Source organism: Rhineura floridana, chromosome 5, assembly GCF_030035675.1.
Source record: "Rhineura floridana isolate rRhiFlo1 chromosome 5, rRhiFlo1.hap2, whole genome shotgun sequence".
Classification (NCBI taxonomy): domain Eukaryota; kingdom Metazoa; phylum Chordata; class Lepidosauria; order Squamata; family Rhineuridae; genus Rhineura; species Rhineura floridana.
This window is the reverse complement of record NC_084484.1, coordinates 52507024-52524063: the sequence shown is the minus strand read 5'-3', so window position 1 is coordinate 52524063 and position 17040 is coordinate 52507024. Positions and strand designations below refer to the sequence as shown.

Below are 17040 nucleotides of genomic sequence, written 5' to 3'. Positions count from 1 at the left end.
AGTCATATTGGGTGGCTGTTTGCTAACTTCAGTCAGGAACCAAGCCCACAGCAACACGTCTCAAAAGTAGTGGCCTAAGTGCTGGCAGGTGGTTTTCTAGCTTGGTGCCCCACTTGGCTCTGGCAAAGGAGGAAAGTGCAGGGCGACAGCCACACCAGTTATGGGAACCTCCATGCACCAATTGGCCAGAGCAGTCCATTTATAACTCCCTGACCTCTGTCTGGGCTAGGCTTCCTGCTGGTCTGAGGAACAACAAGAATCCATTCTTCCTGCTTTCAGACTTCCTCCTGTGCCTCTCTTCCTTCTACCTCAGAGCCAGGTCTTCACAGCTTCATTTTCTAAACTGGAATAGGGTGTTATTGTCAGGCTAGTTCTGCCATTAATAACTTTTAAGGCCACCATCCACATGCTAAAGCTCCAGAGCCCTTGTTGTCAACTAATATTTAAGAGAGAGCTGTATCTTGTGCAAATTAAGAGAGGAACGTTGGCATTAGCTGTGGACTACATCCTCCCCAGCATGGTTTGGCTTGGCTTGAGCCAAGAGACAGGCAGATATCAATGGTGGGCTGAATAACATGGAAGGCACTGCCAAAATCTCTTACTGTTCAGATTGAGGTACATGGTATTAAAAAGCTCATATGACAGAAAACAGCAGAGATGTCTAATAAGGAGGGCTTGGAAAAGGGGACTGCTGGTGCCCAGATGAAAAGTTCCTTGGAAATGGAGATTCTGGACTTCCATTTCTCTATTTGTACATTCCAGTGGGTGATCTGATGTCTCACTGTGCATTTTCTCTGAGGGAGAAGATTCCATCAAAATGGTTTGTCTAGCCTGTCTTCTTGGGTTTTTTAACTTGGGGTCAGGAGAAAGCAACTTGTTCTTCTTCCCTCATATTGTATTGCACCCCCAGCAAGTATTTGAAGATAGATATCTGGGCAGAGGATTATGCGAGGCATTAATCTCCCCCTCACCACAAAAGTAGACTCCAAGGCCTAGCTGGTGCCAACAATCTACCACCGAAGTATACATGTTGTTTCTTTGAACTAGCAGTTTGCAAAGGAACAGTTGATGTAGACCTCAATGGAAATTATTGCCCCATGCCACTACAGTATCTTAGTGATTTATGCAGTCCCGTGACCCAAAAGCATACTCTCTCTTAACCACGCAGCAGTAGCCCGCAAGACTAAACTGAAAAAATGTCTTATTTCTGAGGCTGAACAAGCCTTAGTCAACATGACAACAGCTGGATGAGAAAGTTGCTGTTTGCCAGACTAGTATCTGGATACATACCTTCCATCATTTCACAGATGAAAATAACCACCCTGTTTTCCTACTTTCTGAGCCCTCTCCACAATTTTCGCTATCTAACTGTATTATATATTCATCTATTCAGCAATAATGTTACTTTGTAATGAGCACCCAAAATCCGTGAGCCAGCATTCAGCTGGGTTGACAGCTACTTCATCACACTTGGGCTGTTACAAAGCCAAGGCAGCTCTTGGGGGCAGTTATTCACCAAAGGAAAGGGAGAATTGTGGCCTGAGAAAAGTTCTGATGTTGTGGGACTGTGGTGGGTTGAATGTGTATGGGGAAGGGCACTAGCTCCAAGGTGGAGTATATGCTTTGCATGCAAAATGCTCCAGGGTCTGTCCCTAGCATTTCCAGGTAGGGCTGGGAAAAACTCCTGCTTGAAATCCTTGAATGCTGAGATTGACAGTACTGAGTAGATGGACCAGTGACCTTATCTGGATGGTATAAAGCAACTTCTTAAGTTCCTAATGTGCATTTATTGGTTGGGGTTTTTTTGTGCAACAAACCTGATATTTTTAGAAAGTCTAATTAGCTTTGTGTCACAACTAACCTTGAAGATTTGTGCCTTAATTCATGAAGTATTCCTACAATTCTTTTGTTTAAAAGTGTAATTTTGGAATGCTTTATGTATGCAACACACATACACACACAAACACACACAGGGATGACATGCTGTTTCTTTTTTCTCAACCCACTTAAGCATACTGACTTGAGAGCTGAAACATGTATATAAATGTTAATTTTTAAAAAACATATTGCAATTTATGTGGAAAGGGTGACTTGAAGGATCGTTTCTATGACTGAAAATTGGTTCCTGAATTAGTGTAAAACTTAGGACAGAATAATAAATGATGTCATTCTTGAGAAGAAAAGGCTATATAGCAGGCCTTCAAAACTCCTGACCTACCAAGCCAAGCACAGTCCTTTAGCCATGAATGGAAGCCCACCATGGGCTCATTCTCTTTTTTTTTTTGGTTGCCTAGAATTGCAGGATAGTGGGGTCAGCAAGAACCTGGGAGGCCACAAGACATGGTTGGTGGGCTGCTTTCAGCTTGGTGTGTTACAAGCTGTGTAGGACTAGTGTATAGCCAGTCAGTTGGAGAGAGGAAATCTCGAAGTACCTCTATTGTTCTGGTGTCTTCAAGTAATCAAAAGCTCCAGAGATGTACTTCCACAGGATTTTTAATGCAAATGTAGACTGCTGTTAGAGTCCTTTCGCTGAATAGCTTGGCTTCATATTTTATCTACTGTGCTACCATATCAATTGCTTGTCAATATTTTCCCTGTCTGAGACTGGCATGAAGTTACAGAAATCAATCTTTGCTGATTCCAGGGCCTTTAAGCAAGGCTGTGCACTGCAAGGTGAACAGATGATCCTGAAACTTGTTGTTATGTGCCTTCAAGTCGATTATGACTAATGGTGACCCTGTGAATCTTAACTTTTGCAACAAAACCCTGTGTGGTTTGAGTGCATCAGTGGCAACTAATTTAACGGGCTATATTTTATTAAACTTTGCAGCATTTGGTAGGAGGAAAAAAGGCGCAGCATACACCTCCCCCCACGAGAGAAAATGTTAAGCAAAGGGTGAGGAAAAACAAAATTACTGTAGTAGATAATATAACCAACACCTTTCACTTGTCTTCAGGAACAAGAAAATCATACAGTGTCTTATTCCACTAACTTATGGCAGCAATTACATCATGTCTTCAGTGAACTGCTGCAATAATATCAGTAAAAAGCGGTAGTAAAGTATCACGGCTTTGGATTAGCTGTATCACAGACTGGAGTCGTGAGGAAGAACATGTAGTGCGTTTGTCAAATTACTGTGCTTCCTTTTCCATTTACATTCTGTCTTTAAACAATGAACCATATCAATTTTTTGAAATAGGAAGCCATAGTACATGCTTTGTGTGGCTGCTAAAGTTAGTTCCTGGTTTTGCTTGTGGATGCTAATTATATTTGTTTCCAATGACACCTGTCGGTTTCTTTGGTTATTGTAATACCCTTTTTAAAAATGCCAAGCTTACCATAGCAGGTCCACAGAAGAGTCTTTGATCTAGCAGGGGCTCTGACAGGAGGCAGAGTGGAGGAGGTCATTTTATGTGTTTCCCCCCCTCCTCTTGAAGTATCACATGCCACCACTTACACTATTCTGAAAGGTTCCCAAACCTTTCATAGCAGGCTTTTGTGGGACACAGGGGACTGAAGTGGGAATCAGGAAAAAAATGTTGTTTTCCCCTCCTCTGGATCCAAGCCATTGCATGTAATTTTGACTTGACACATCTGACTTTGTTTTACTGCTCGAGTCTATTCTTCTGTAGATATAATTATGTTTAGCTCTTGTTACTTTTCCTTTACTATCTTAAAGCATTCTAATCTAGCTGGTGATTGTTTATTTACTTCTGCATATGCTAGAAATTCAAAAATATATTTTTCATTTATAAATCTAAACATTTTTGCATGACCTGGTTATGAAATAAATTTGCAAAGCAATCTGTTGTTCTCAGAGGAATACTTTCTCTAGTACTCTGAGGATGAGAGACTGAGATGCTGTTGGTGGTGGGGCTCTCTGCCCAGATGGTAGATGTCAGACCTGCCCTGGATGGGGTTACACTCCCCCTAAAGGAGCAGGTCCGTAGTTTGGGGGTCTTATTAGATCCGCTCCTGTCACTTGAGGCCCAGGTAGCCTCGGTGGCACGGAATGCGTTCTACCAGCTTCGGCTGCTAGCCCAACTACGACCCTATCTGGACAGGGAGAACCTCGCCTCAGTTATTCACGCTCTGGTAACCTCTAGATTGGATTACTGTAATGCACTCTACGTAGGGTTACCTTTGAAGACGATTCGGAAACTTCAGCTAGTGCAGAATGCTGCGGCCAGAGTTCTTACTTGGACGAAGAAATTTGACCATATAACACCTATTCTGGCCCAACTGCACTGGCTACCAATATGTTTCCGGGCTAGATTCAAAGTGTTGGTTCTTACCTATAAAGCCCTTAACGGCATTGGACCGCAATATCTGATGGAACGCCTCTCTCGCTATGTACCGACCCGTTCACTGCGCTCGACGTCCAAGGCCCTTCTCCGTGTCCCAACTCATAGGGAAGCCCGGAGAACAGCAACTAGATCTAGGGCCTTCTCCGTGGTGGCCCCCGAATTATGGAATGCCCTCCCAGATGAGATGGTCCGTAGTTTGGGGGTCTTATTAGATCTGCTCCTGTCACTTGAGGCCCAGGTAGCCTCGGTGGCACGGAATGCGTTCTACCAGCTTCGGCTGCTAGCCCAACTACGACCCTATCTGGACAGGGAGAACCTCGCCTCAGTTATTCACGCTCTGGTAACCTCTAGATTGGATTACTGTAATGCACTCTACGTAGGGTTACCTTTGAAGACGATTCGGAAACTTCAGCTAGTGCAGAATGCTGCGGCCAGAGTTCTTACTTGGACGAAGAAATTTGACCATATAACACCTATTCTGGCCCAACTGCACTGGCTACCAATATGTTTCCGGGCTAGATTCAAAGTGTTGGTTCTTACCTATAAAGCCCTTAACGGCATTGGACCGCAATATCTGATGGAACGCCTCTCTCGCTATGTACCGACCCGTTCACTGCGCTCGACGTCCAAGGCCCTTCTCCGTGTCCCAACTCATAGGGAAGCCCGGAGAACAGCAACTAGATCTAGGGCCTTCTCCGTGGTGGCCCCCGAATTATGGAATGCCCTCCCAGATGAGATACGCCTGGCGCCTTCCTTGTTATCCTTTCGGCGCCAGGTAAAAACCTACCTCTTTGCCCAGGCATTTTAAGCTTAAATTTTAATTTTAAACTTAAACTGTAATTGTAATTTTTATTTTAATTTGTATTCTAATTTTGTTTTTAAATATGTTTTTATAATTGTATACTGTAATCCACACTTGTTCGTGTTTTAAATGTGGTTTTATCTTGTTGTACACCACCCTGAGAGCTTGTTGCTATAGGGCGGTTTAAAAGTGCAATTAAATAAATAAATAAATAAAATAAACTCTGGAGGCACTTTGAATCAGAGCACCCATGGGAAAATGATTGAATAGGCCCTTGTGTTTTCCCTGAGGACATCATTGACATGGATTGGAGCATGCTGTTTACATAGGAGTAGCATTTAGTGCACAATACATCCAGGCATATTATAGCAGCATGCATGCTTTTAAAGTAAGCTCACCCCCGAGTTTGCAACTGGAAGTAATGAAGTTTTTCAGGAATAATTGTACTTGTGATACCATATCCCTTCAGTTGCTTTCAATAATATTCTTATTGCTTAAATACTTGAATCTGTTTTGAAAGCCACAAGAAGTAGTCTCTCTCTCTCCCTCCCTCCCTCCCTCCCTCCATGGTGCTTAGAGTATATGCTGATAGTATGTGTGTGTCAGTGTGTCAGTACAAGGTTTAAGTGCATAGTATGTGTGTGTCAGTACAAGGTTTAAGCAGTTGCTATAAGCCAGAAAGGCCATAGTTCAGATTTCATCTTAGCCATATATTCCCTAGGTGATGTTAGAGAAACCACAATAACCACCTCTCCCTCACCATATAGAGATAATAACTGAGGAATTGGGTCCTTCTGAATTCTAATATGAACTGACCTGATGTGTTCCAGACTAATGCATGGAAAGGAACAACTTTCATACTTTCCAAATGTTCAAGCACAATTCTTAATGAATGTATCATAATGTGTTTAGAAATGTGCATTTTAAGTTTATATGTATGTAAAAATGCACATTGTGAAAGAAAATATGTTCAGAAACATGTATTTTGAGATAAAATATGTTTAAAATGCATATGTAAATATGGGGTTTTGTCCATTTTTTTAAAATAATGCAGATAAATGCAGAAACAGAATAGAACAGACTTATGAGTAAACACAAACAGAAATAGAGTGATTTGTGTATCCCTAATAACAATACCGTCTACCTAACATGGATATGGAATAGATTTCTAAGATAATGAATATGAAACAGTTTGGACACTGAATTGCACTGCATAAATGCAAAAGCTTTGTTAGTTCAACAGGGACTACTTGCCAGCGTCTGTGCTGGAATGAAGCACTGCAGCTCAAACCATACATTATGGTAAAAATGTTTTTGGTTTGCCACCAAAAATAGCAGCCACGTATCAGATTTCCTCTACTCATGGTACAATGTCTCATTAGGGAAATGTGCAGCCACATTATGCATTTCTCCATCCTTCCTCCATGTTATAGGCAATAGAGGGAGAAAAAAGCATGGTAGTCATCTAATGCATTTCTGTGAATGGAGAACTTGTCATTGCCATTTTCAGTGACAAACATTCATTTTCTATAACATCTAGTTTGAACTTTTGGCAGCTCTATTATTAGCAAAATTATTATTTTCTGGATGAACTTGGTTTGTATCAGTCTACATCGGTGTGTGCATGTAGTTGTTCACTTTGAGAATTTGATATGTGGATGCTTTTTAAATATTTTATATTTCCTAGTTTGGAAAAAATGATCTAAAACCTCCTAAACTAGGAGTCTTATATGCCATCAATCTAAACTTCTTGATTGGAATCATTTTTATAATCTGCAACAAAAGTGTTGAACTTCTTCTGGAAGAAATCTTCCCATTCTCTGATGATTTTAGAATACAGATCCCAACATGTAAATTATGTTCTTTATTTTCAGCAGGAATATATTCTGAAAAAGTCTTCATTCTTTAAAAAAAATCTCAGTCTCCTTTATTTTCATGTCAACATTTTCACTGCTTTGGTCAGTTCTATAGTTACAATCTGTGGCTTGGAATTCACATGTTACGGTTTATATGTGCTCAGGCCTATTGGAACATTTCTTTGAACCGGGGCAAATAGGTAACACAAGACTGCTTCATTCCAGACAAAAATCTTCTTCAGGTCAGCAAAGTTGTGAGATCAGTACTAATACAGGAAATGAAATACAGTACACTCCAGTTAGGAAAAATTGAGATTGTAAGCTCTTGCCTGTTTAAGCAGCTATGGCAACATCCTCTGTTCACAGAGACAACTTAAAGGCATTGAAGCTGCACATATGTCCAGGTCACTAGTTTAAAACATTTTATTTATATTATTGAAATAAAGTAACTTTTGGTAATTTTATCAAATTGATCTCCTGAGGCTTTAAAAATATTACTACTACTACTACATTCAGATGAGAGAAGTATTTTTTATATATTTTATAATCAGATGGGGTGTTCCTTCATTTTTCATTGATTGAAGCTGCATTATGAGACTCCAGAGAAATACATTTGGTCAATCAATATCTTTTGGGGGGGGGGAAATGGACTGCCTTCAAGTCGATTCCGACTTATGGCGACCCTATGAATAGGTTTTTCATGGTAAGCGGTATTCAGAGGAGGTTTACCACTGCCTTCCTCTGAGGCTGAGAGGCAGTGACTGGCCCAAGGCCACCCAGTGAGCTTCATGGCTGTGTGGAGATTCCAACCCTGGTCTCCCAGATTGTAGTCCAACACTCTAACCACTACACCACACTGGCTCAATATCTTACATGGCCTTTATAACTTTTGACATTTTTAACAATGCCTGATTGCTTTAAGGATTAAATGTAGTGCTTTGTCATTTTCTTTTTCAGGGAAAGGTCCATTTAGAGTTGAGGCTGAGTGAAGTCATAACAGACACTGGTGTCATTTGCCATAAGCTTGCTACACGGTAAGGCTGTGTACTGATACATATCTATAATTTGTTAATATTTACTTGGAGCAATTGTGAACCTATGTGTGTTGGTGTATGCCAGATACAAATAGAAATACAGTATTTAAGGATTCTGATCCAAAAAATATGGAACTAGTTCATTTTAGGACTTTCAACTATTCCTACAATGAATAGCAAACCCATTATGACACATAGAAAACTGTTTCTGAAACCCAAGAAGTTTTGTGATTGTGTGAGATATATGTTGTTCAAAGAAAGCATCTGTTGCATAACCGTCAACCTTTGGGCTAACCAAAAGTACATGTTTGAATCCTGACTGCAGCTTATGAGTAGGTGAACTTTCTTCACACATTGCTGTTATGAATTCTGCAAAAATATATTTTAAGTTAGCAGGCTGTTAAAAGTCAACTTAAATTGATCTCAGTCAATAAAATGCAAATTTTACAACCTACAATAGGAGAAAGATATCTTTGAAGTGGCATATTAACGCACACATATCTGTTCTTCACCATAAATCTGCATAACAAGCCATTATATATTAAAGTGGAAAATTAAATGCCAATGTTCCCCATGCCCTTATTGACTACTAAAAAATGATATACGAGTTGGAAAAAGTTCAGAAAAGGGCAACCAAAATGATCAAGGGGATGAGGCATCTCCCCTATGAGGAAAGGGGGCAGCATTTGGGGCTTTTTGGTTTAGAGAAAAGACAAGTAAGAGGTGACATGATAGGTGTATAAAATTATGTGTGGCATGGAGAAAGTGGATAGAGAAAAGGTTTTCTTTTTCATAACGCAAGAACTTGTGGGTACCCAATGAAGCTGAATGTTGAAAGATTCAGGACAAGCAAAGGAAAGCACTTCACACATCGCAGAGTTAAATTATGGAATTCGCTCCCACAGGAAATAGTGATGGCCACCAATCTGTCTGGCTTTAAAAGAGGGTTAGACAAATACATGGAGGATAAGACTATCAATGCCTGCTAGCCACGATGGCTATGCTTGTCATGGCCCCGTCAGAGGACTCATCAGACGAGGATGACTCGGGAGTAACAGCAGCAGACCCAGAAGCAGCAGACCCAGAAGGAGAAATGGAGGAAACTCCTGAGAACCCAGCTCCTTCTCCCCCTCAGCTGCAGAGCACGCCAGACACAGCTGAAGCCCTTCAGCCAGACGCAGACAGTGAACAGGATACTCCCCCCTCACCTGCAGAACGTAGACAACAGAAGGTCTGGCAGAAGAGGGGCAGGCCTGTCCACTTAAGGCCAAAACGCTGATGGCTCACACCTGCTGACAAACCTGCTCCTTAAAAGTCAAAACTTGGCTTCAGCTTGTTGCTGACTACAACGTCAGGCGTGACCACTGTGTGTCTTCCTATCCCCTGAACCTTGACTTGGACTGATCTCTCGGCAAACTAGACCCGGACCTTCACTGACGTCTCTTCTGGATTTCTGGCTTGGCACGTAAGCTTTGAACGGCCTCTGCCCTTATCTTGCTTCCTCCTTGCTAGCCTGGCAGATTTATAGCCAAGCTGCCGGCTGAGGACTTACGGCCTGGCAATTACCAAGGAATCTCCTGCCCTGCCTGCACCCCCATCGACACTGCTGTCTCAGTGAAGAGCTGACAATGCTCTGCCTCCACAGTTGGAGGCAGCGTGCTTCTGAATATCAGTTGCTGGAAACTGCAAGAGAGGAGAGTTCTCTTCTGCTCAGGTCTTTGTTGCAGGCTTCCCATAGGCATTTGCCTGGCCACTGTGAGAACAGGAAACTGGACTAGATGGGTCATTGGCTTGCTCCAACAGGCTCTTTTTATGTTCTTCCTTTTCAAAATATTGGAGGATATATAAAGTGCCTGTGACTTCTAAAAAATAGTTTTGAAAACTGAGCTAGGGCAAAATGCAATAGAATTGTGATCGCAGACAATTTAAGCCCTAAATTTTAATTCGGTTAATTCATTGACCGCAGATTTTTAATAGTGGATTTATAATACTTCACTTTAAAATTAGTGATGTGTTCTGTGTATAAGGGCCTTTAGTACCGCTCCCTCTCCCTCTCTCTCTCTCTCTCTCTCTGTATATATTGTATTTTATGTATTTTAATTTATTTTAATGTTTTTGTGATTTTACTGTTTACAATTTTATTATGTACGTGTTTGATTTTATTTTTGTAAGCTGCCCTGAGTGCCCTATTATAGGGTAGAAGGGTGGGATCGAAATGTTTTAAAATAAATAAATACTGTTGCATTTTTAAAACAAGCAATATGCTTGTTGCTTCCTGTGCAAGTGGTTTGCCTGTATTAATTAGTTCAGTAAAAGTTTTATCTTGCATTTCTTGACACATTGTCCAAAGCAGTAATTGAGTCTTGTAAGCACACCTTCACTTGGTCATCTGTAGTCAGTTGTCCTCTAGGTGACCAGGCAAGGCAGCTTTTATAAATGGAAGAAAAGTGGCTCTCTTCCCCCTCCTTGCCCCAACACTGCCTTTTTCATTTTGAAGCTGACCACGTGTCATGAATGACTAAAGCAAGAATATACAAGCAGAGGAGTTAGCAAGATTTCTTTTGTAAGCTAGTCAGTTTTGGTGGCTTATTTGCAAGGCAAATCAAATTTATGAACAAATTAAATAGCTAACTACAAAAATGTATGATGATATTAACCTTATAGACCAAATAATCATAAACTCACAAATTTCAATTAAAATCTTCTCTTCTCTAATTCAAAATAGTGGAGCCATGAATGATCCTTTCTCACACACTCTTATTTTTTTCCTCTCACTATTCAAGTTTCATTTTCCATGAAGAGCACTTGAAATCTGATAAAATGAGTTAAAGGTTCTATTCAGACCCATATTTATGTGACCTTGGTTTTGAAATCTTGGGTACCTATCACTGGGAATCTTTTGTGAATGAGCCCCATTGAAGCAAGATGGGAAGTGTGGAAGTGAAGAGCATAAATGTTCTCATGTGCAGCTGCCATTCATTACAGTGAGACTTCAGATCACTTCATGTCTATGCCTTTTATGCTGAAAGTATATCTTAGGCAGGATCACAAGGCATTCTGTGAAACTGATTCAGGGGAGAATGTCTGAGGAATTCCTAACTAGTGAGCTGTTATCAGTGACTGAGTGTGTTAAGCAGACAGTTTTTCAGTTCCTCAGTAACTGTCAGGAACAAAGAGATGAGAATCCAGGGCAGCTTCCTCTTCCTGTGGAGGGCCTTTTTGTTCTTTTATTTGATCTTCAGCTGATTTGAGCACCCGTTTCCTGCTATGAGTGGCCTGTAAAGTGGCTCAATTGCCCCTTCACTTCATAAAGCCGGTGTAAGAGTCTAGGACAGATAACGGGAGCTCAGGGAAGATAAGCTAGAAAGCAAGTAAAATAAGACAGGATAGAACAAGTTCAGGACCTCAGCACAGCAGTGTAAAGCATGGGTGGGGAACCTTTGGCTCTCTCAGATGTTGTTGTACTTCCAGCAGCCCCAATCAGTTTGGGAAGAATGAAAGCACAGATAGCAAAACCTGAATGTCTTACAAACTGTCTGAGCCAGCATTGTAATGCACTGTAGTGCTGACATGCTCCCACCAGTTTTAATTCTAGCACATTTTCCAGATCTTTGTGTACAGCTACCTCTGAGTTCGAGGACACAGTTCTTTTGGAGAAGGGCCGTGGCTCAGTGGTACAGCACATGTTTTGCATGCAGAAGATGGCTGGTTTGATTCCATGACATGTTTAAGTAAGGCTAGGAAAGACTCTTTCTGAAACCCTGGAGAGCTATTGTTAGTCAATTCTGAGCTAGATGGGCCAATGGATCTGACTTTGTATAAGGCAGCTTCCTATGTTTCTAGTACACATTCCTGAGCAAATGAATGGTTGCATGTATGCTGTTAGGTCTTCTGAGAAACAGATGGATGAAAGCAGTTTTCATAAAAAACATAGCAGTGAGTTAAAACAAAAGACTGGATTTCAGCTTTTGCAAAAGGTAATGTCATCTGTCACCCTCTCTCTCTCTTTCTGTCTCAAAATCCATACATTCAGTTTGGCCTAAATAGGTAAGCTGATATTGTTTGAGCCCTGAGGCAGTGCTGGCCTCTAGCAGATGCCACAGATCGAACATCTCATTTCAACACTGATTATTATGGGAAAGCATTTGTGTTGATGCAAGGTTTACCCCCTAACACAGATGTAGTTCATCTATCTAAGTTCCCAATGCTGCCTAATAAGTAAAAGGCTACTCCAGCCCAGCAAATCATATTTATTTTTTGAAGCATAAATTAAGAATTGCCCTTAAAAAGCACTGAAAACTGCTGTAGAAATTATAAGGAGAGCCTTGATGGATTTTGAGACAGAGAGATGGTGATGTTGGCTCAGACTATTTGTAAGACTTGTTATTTAATGTCACTGATGCCCATCGCAGACATTAACAAGATCACTTTGCAAATCTAGGTTAATGCTCACTGAGCCCCTTCACTATAACTACATCCCTCTTGCATCCCCAAGTTCAGCTTTTGGGATGAGACCAGAAGGATTTTCCACACTTACATTTTCATGATGCTGTGGCCTCATAGTTGGTTGTGGCAGCAGGCATCAGCTACCGTCCCCCTCCTTGTCTCTCATTCTCTTGTCTCCAGTCCGTATTTGTTGTTTTCACTGGGTACCTTTATAGAAGGCACCAGGTAGTCTCTTTCTAAAAGATACTCGAGGGTTCAAAGGAACCCGAAGGAAAATATAAGGTCTGAGTCTGGGGTTGGTTTGCCGGCCACCTCCTCATGACTGCTACTTTGTGAGGCGGAACAACATAGCAAAACCCTGTCAAAGCCTCTAAACCTAGCTGTGGCAGTGTACCAACATGTTACAATAGAAGTGAGGAGAGAGCTTAACCACGAGTTTCTGTTTGGACAACACAGTAAGCCAAAGAAGCTGCGAGCTCTTTTCTAGGAGCCCACATGGTTGTATAGTCTAACTTTTCTATGGTGTTTGTTCCAAGTGTACATAAGATTACAGCCTTTGTGTGTTGTGTGAAACAGTACTTTCTTTTATTACTAGTAATAGTTGAACCAAGAACCAAGGTGGGGTATGGAGAGGTGGTACTTGCAGTCAGGTTCATTGTCTGACAAAACTTTTGAAAATTTTCCATGGCAAGCCTGGATTGTCTGTGTTTCTGTTTCGGTGGTGAGTGTAACTCCAGTCCCTCAAATATAATATGTGATGGACTGTTTTGCTTCAGAGAACTTCTCACTCTGCCCCATGGAACAACAACAGCCTTTGAGGTCTCATATTCATTCACTACTTTTCAAAATATTGGACCTGGGTGCATTGTGAAAAGCCATACCTAATCCACTCAAGCAGGGATGTTTCAATACCTGACCTTTAGCTGGAATTTACAGAGGAGTCAAAGCACAGCCTTTGATTCCCCGCATTCCTGATTCACTTTTAATTATATACGCGCACACAGTGTGATTAAACCTTTATGCATTTTTTATTTGATATCCCGCTACTGATGGATAATTCAGGAATAGGAAACGTGTTTATCACAAGTGAAGCTGAGCATTAGGACAGTAAGGTGAGCTGGAAGACCATAGCTCATGAACACATATTTTGGCACTGTTCTTAGATTTCTTGAAAGGGTCAGCCCTTGGAAAATGTCACACTCTTAGCACTTTTACCAAAACCATACAACTGTGTTACCAAGCCATTAGGAAGAGCATTTATAAGCCATTTGTGTCAACTGATCAGGCTTCTGAAGGGTCAACTTACTTCATTTGGTCTTCTGTGTATCAGATGCATAGTCTAGGGACTTCTTTTCAGGCGGCAAATATTTCAAGTTTTAAAATACAAATTTATATTCCTCCATAGTTATGTGTCATAAAGTCTCTTCATCCTCTTTTTTAGTCCATCTGCTGCCAGAACTGTTACTTCACTTACTTTGTGGTCAACTGGTTAAAGTGTTGTTTTGGGACCAGGAAGCCTCATGCTCAAATCTCCACTTAGCCACAATACTCACCTGATGGCTTTGGGCCAGTCACACACTTTCAGCCTAGCTTACCTCACAGGGTTGATTTGGGAGCAGTTTAAAAGTACAATAACTAAAGCTAAGTTTGTATCAATGGCTGCAAGTGCTTGTGGCTATGTACTGCCTCCAGCATCAGCGGTAGTATTCATCTGGGAAGTTACTGGCAATCACAAGTAGAGAGAGTACTGTAGTATTCATGTCCTACTTGCAGGTTTTTCATAGGCATCTTGTTGGCCACTGTGAGAACAGAATGCTAGACCAGATGGATCTTTGGCCTGATCCACCAGAGCTCTTCTTACGTTTTTATAACTTACAGCTCTCTTTTTTTTCTCCTGACACTCCCTTGTTACACATTAAAGCGGTGGATGAAACTGTAAAATCTACAATAAGAAAAGAAAACAAAGACCAAAGACATTTCCTTATCTTTAAGCCTTTCCTCCTGTAGAGTGTGTTTGTGTGTGTGAGTGCACACACACATCAACTGTTCTGCTGTGATTCAATGCAAAGGCTTCTGTGTTGTGGGCAGCTCTTTGCACACAATTCGGATGCGTGCATGACACTGACATCTGTCCTGAAATCCTAGCATGCTCTGGCTTTGGATACTAGCTTTAATGCTTGCTTTTCAGACCTGTAATTCTTTCTGTTTTCCTTAGAATGAATAAATTGAAATAAATTAAAAGCAATGGGAGAAAAATGTTTGAAATATATGGAAAGTAAATACACTCATAAATGTGTATTGTTCTTTCTTTTTCCTCCTTTCTAGGGCTATAGAGGACACACACATAGGACAATATACTGGGTGGTGATTGTCAACCTACCCTCTACTTCCTCACTTTGAAACCTCTACTGTAGACTGTCTCATATTAATTCTGTCCCTCTAGGCCTTCCACCCTTGCTTGTATTCATCTGTAGTTCCAGCATACTGCCTACACACTTCCCAAGCATCCTATTTAATGTTCTTTTTCATGTTTTTCTTATTTTTATTACTTCTTAAAACTACTTCAGCTCTAACACTTTATGCTTAAGGTTTGTAAGAATATTGTAAGAACAGATGTCTTTCTGTAAAATGTTCCCAAAAGTGGCTATAATTGGTAAGCACCCAAAAAAATATAAAGAAGAAATCAGTAGCCACTCAGCTGAAATTGTATGGGCCTTCAGATAGTTAGAGGGGCATTTTAAAGAATGCACTTCTTGAGTACAGCATAAATCAGCAATCAGTTTAATAACTAACTAAGATCATGGGATTGACAGGTATCTGATTAAAAACTTGTGGTGTGTGATCAAGCACTGACTGCATTGTCGTTTTTACTATTGTGTTTTACTATTAATAACATCTGAAGATTAAAAAAATCAGTTTAGTAACTTAAATCAGTTTATGCTATATTATTTTTTCTGGTCTAAGGAGAATTATTTGGTCAGTCACATAATTAAAAAATATTTTCAAGAGTTGACTTTTAACTCCTTAAGGAAAGCTTTTGCCAATCTGAGACTTCAGGTAATGCTATCAGCTTTGTTAGGATGGCAGGTAATGCAAAACCTCCAAAAGAACTGCAGAAATGCATATGAAACCAGGAGTTAGTTGGTTTTTTTTATTTAATCAAAAACATGATTCAGTAACATAAAAGAAGTAAGGAGATGATGGGGAAATTGAATTAAAATTCCCAAAAAAAGATACACATTTTAATTTTGAAGAATCATCAAGGCTTGGGTCAGGAGAAAAGCCTTGCCCCAACTACAGCTCCCATCAGGCCCAACCAAGCTTAGCCATGCTGCTTGGGTTAATGGAAGCTGTAGTCCAAAATATCTGGAGGGCACCAGGTTGGGCAAGGCTGCTTATATAGGTTACAGAGAAATAAGTTCACATTTTACAATCCATTTCTCCCACAAAATATATATATATTTCAGCTGCCTCACCGTTATGGCAATAAAGAATTATACTTAAATTCATCAGTGTTCATGTATATTTGTATTTTCATATCAATTCAATAATTAAATGGAATGTTTCATATGGCTGGATTTGCATAGGAAAAGCAGAGACGAGCCCTAGCTATAAAGTTGCAAGATTGAGATAGATTGAGATAGAAAGTGTACTTCACCTTTACTGGGATAAGAAAATAGTCCTGGTTATTCCTTAAGTTCAGTTAACATACTTTGGCTTCCTATCCTCCCATTAATCCTGTAAAAATGGGTAAGAAACTTTAATAACAATGTCTGTAAAACAAATTCAACACTGAGATAAGTTAAGGAGTTTACAACTTTTCAGTAAGTGTCAGTGAAGCCAAGTCTTTTATTTGTCCTGTAACTTGCTTTTCTCCTCTCTGCATTTCCTTCTGTTTTCATTGCTCTAAAACCCCAGTGTCGGCCATCAGACAAATTCCCTCCATCTCTTTAATGTTTAATAGGCTGCTAGCTGAATTAGGATTTTTAATCCTTACCCTACATCAGGAGTTCCTGAACTGTGGTCTGTGGACCACCAGTGGTCCATGGGTTTCATTCAGTTGGTCCACGGCATGTCTGAAAAAACTTACTATTTGAATTCTGTATGATTCTATGGAATTCAAATTGTAATATGATAAAATACATATAAGAAACAAAAGCAGCAATAAAAATACAATTTAGAAAATCACACATTTTTATTTTATTTATTTATTTTATTTGTTTCATTTTTAAACCGCCCATAGCGAGTGGCTCACTGGGCGGTGTACAAAAGATTAAAATACAGAATATCACAATAAAGTCAACCTACCAACAGTAAACATAAACAGCAAACAAAAAAAGATTTAAAATTATAACATTAAATGCTTAAAATGCCTGGGAGCATAGCCAGGTCTTAACCTGGTGCCGAAAAGATAGAAGCGTCGGCGCCAGGCGTACTTCGGGGAGGCTGTTCCACAGTTCGGGGGCCACTACAGAAAAGGCCCTAGATCGAGTAACTGTCCTCCGGGCTTCCTGATGGGTTGGTACCCGGAGGAGGGCCTTAGATGCTGAGCGAAGTGACCGTGTCGGTTCATAGCGGGAGAGGCGTTCCACAA

At 40.5% G+C, this 17040-nt stretch overlaps 1 protein-coding gene across 1 annotated transcript in view; it reads left to right on the top strand.

Annotated features, from left to right (window-relative positions):
* RASA3 (RAS p21 protein activator 3) overlaps nucleotides 1–17040 on the top strand; it is a 196939-nt gene that overhangs the window by 111652 nt on the left and 68247 nt on the right. Inside the window, exon 5 of the mRNA XM_061626726.1 lies at nucleotides 7924–8000. Within this exon, the coding sequence (XP_061482710.1) occupies nucleotides 7924–8000 (77 nt within the window). The remainder of the gene's footprint in view (nucleotides 1–7923; nucleotides 8001–17040) is intronic.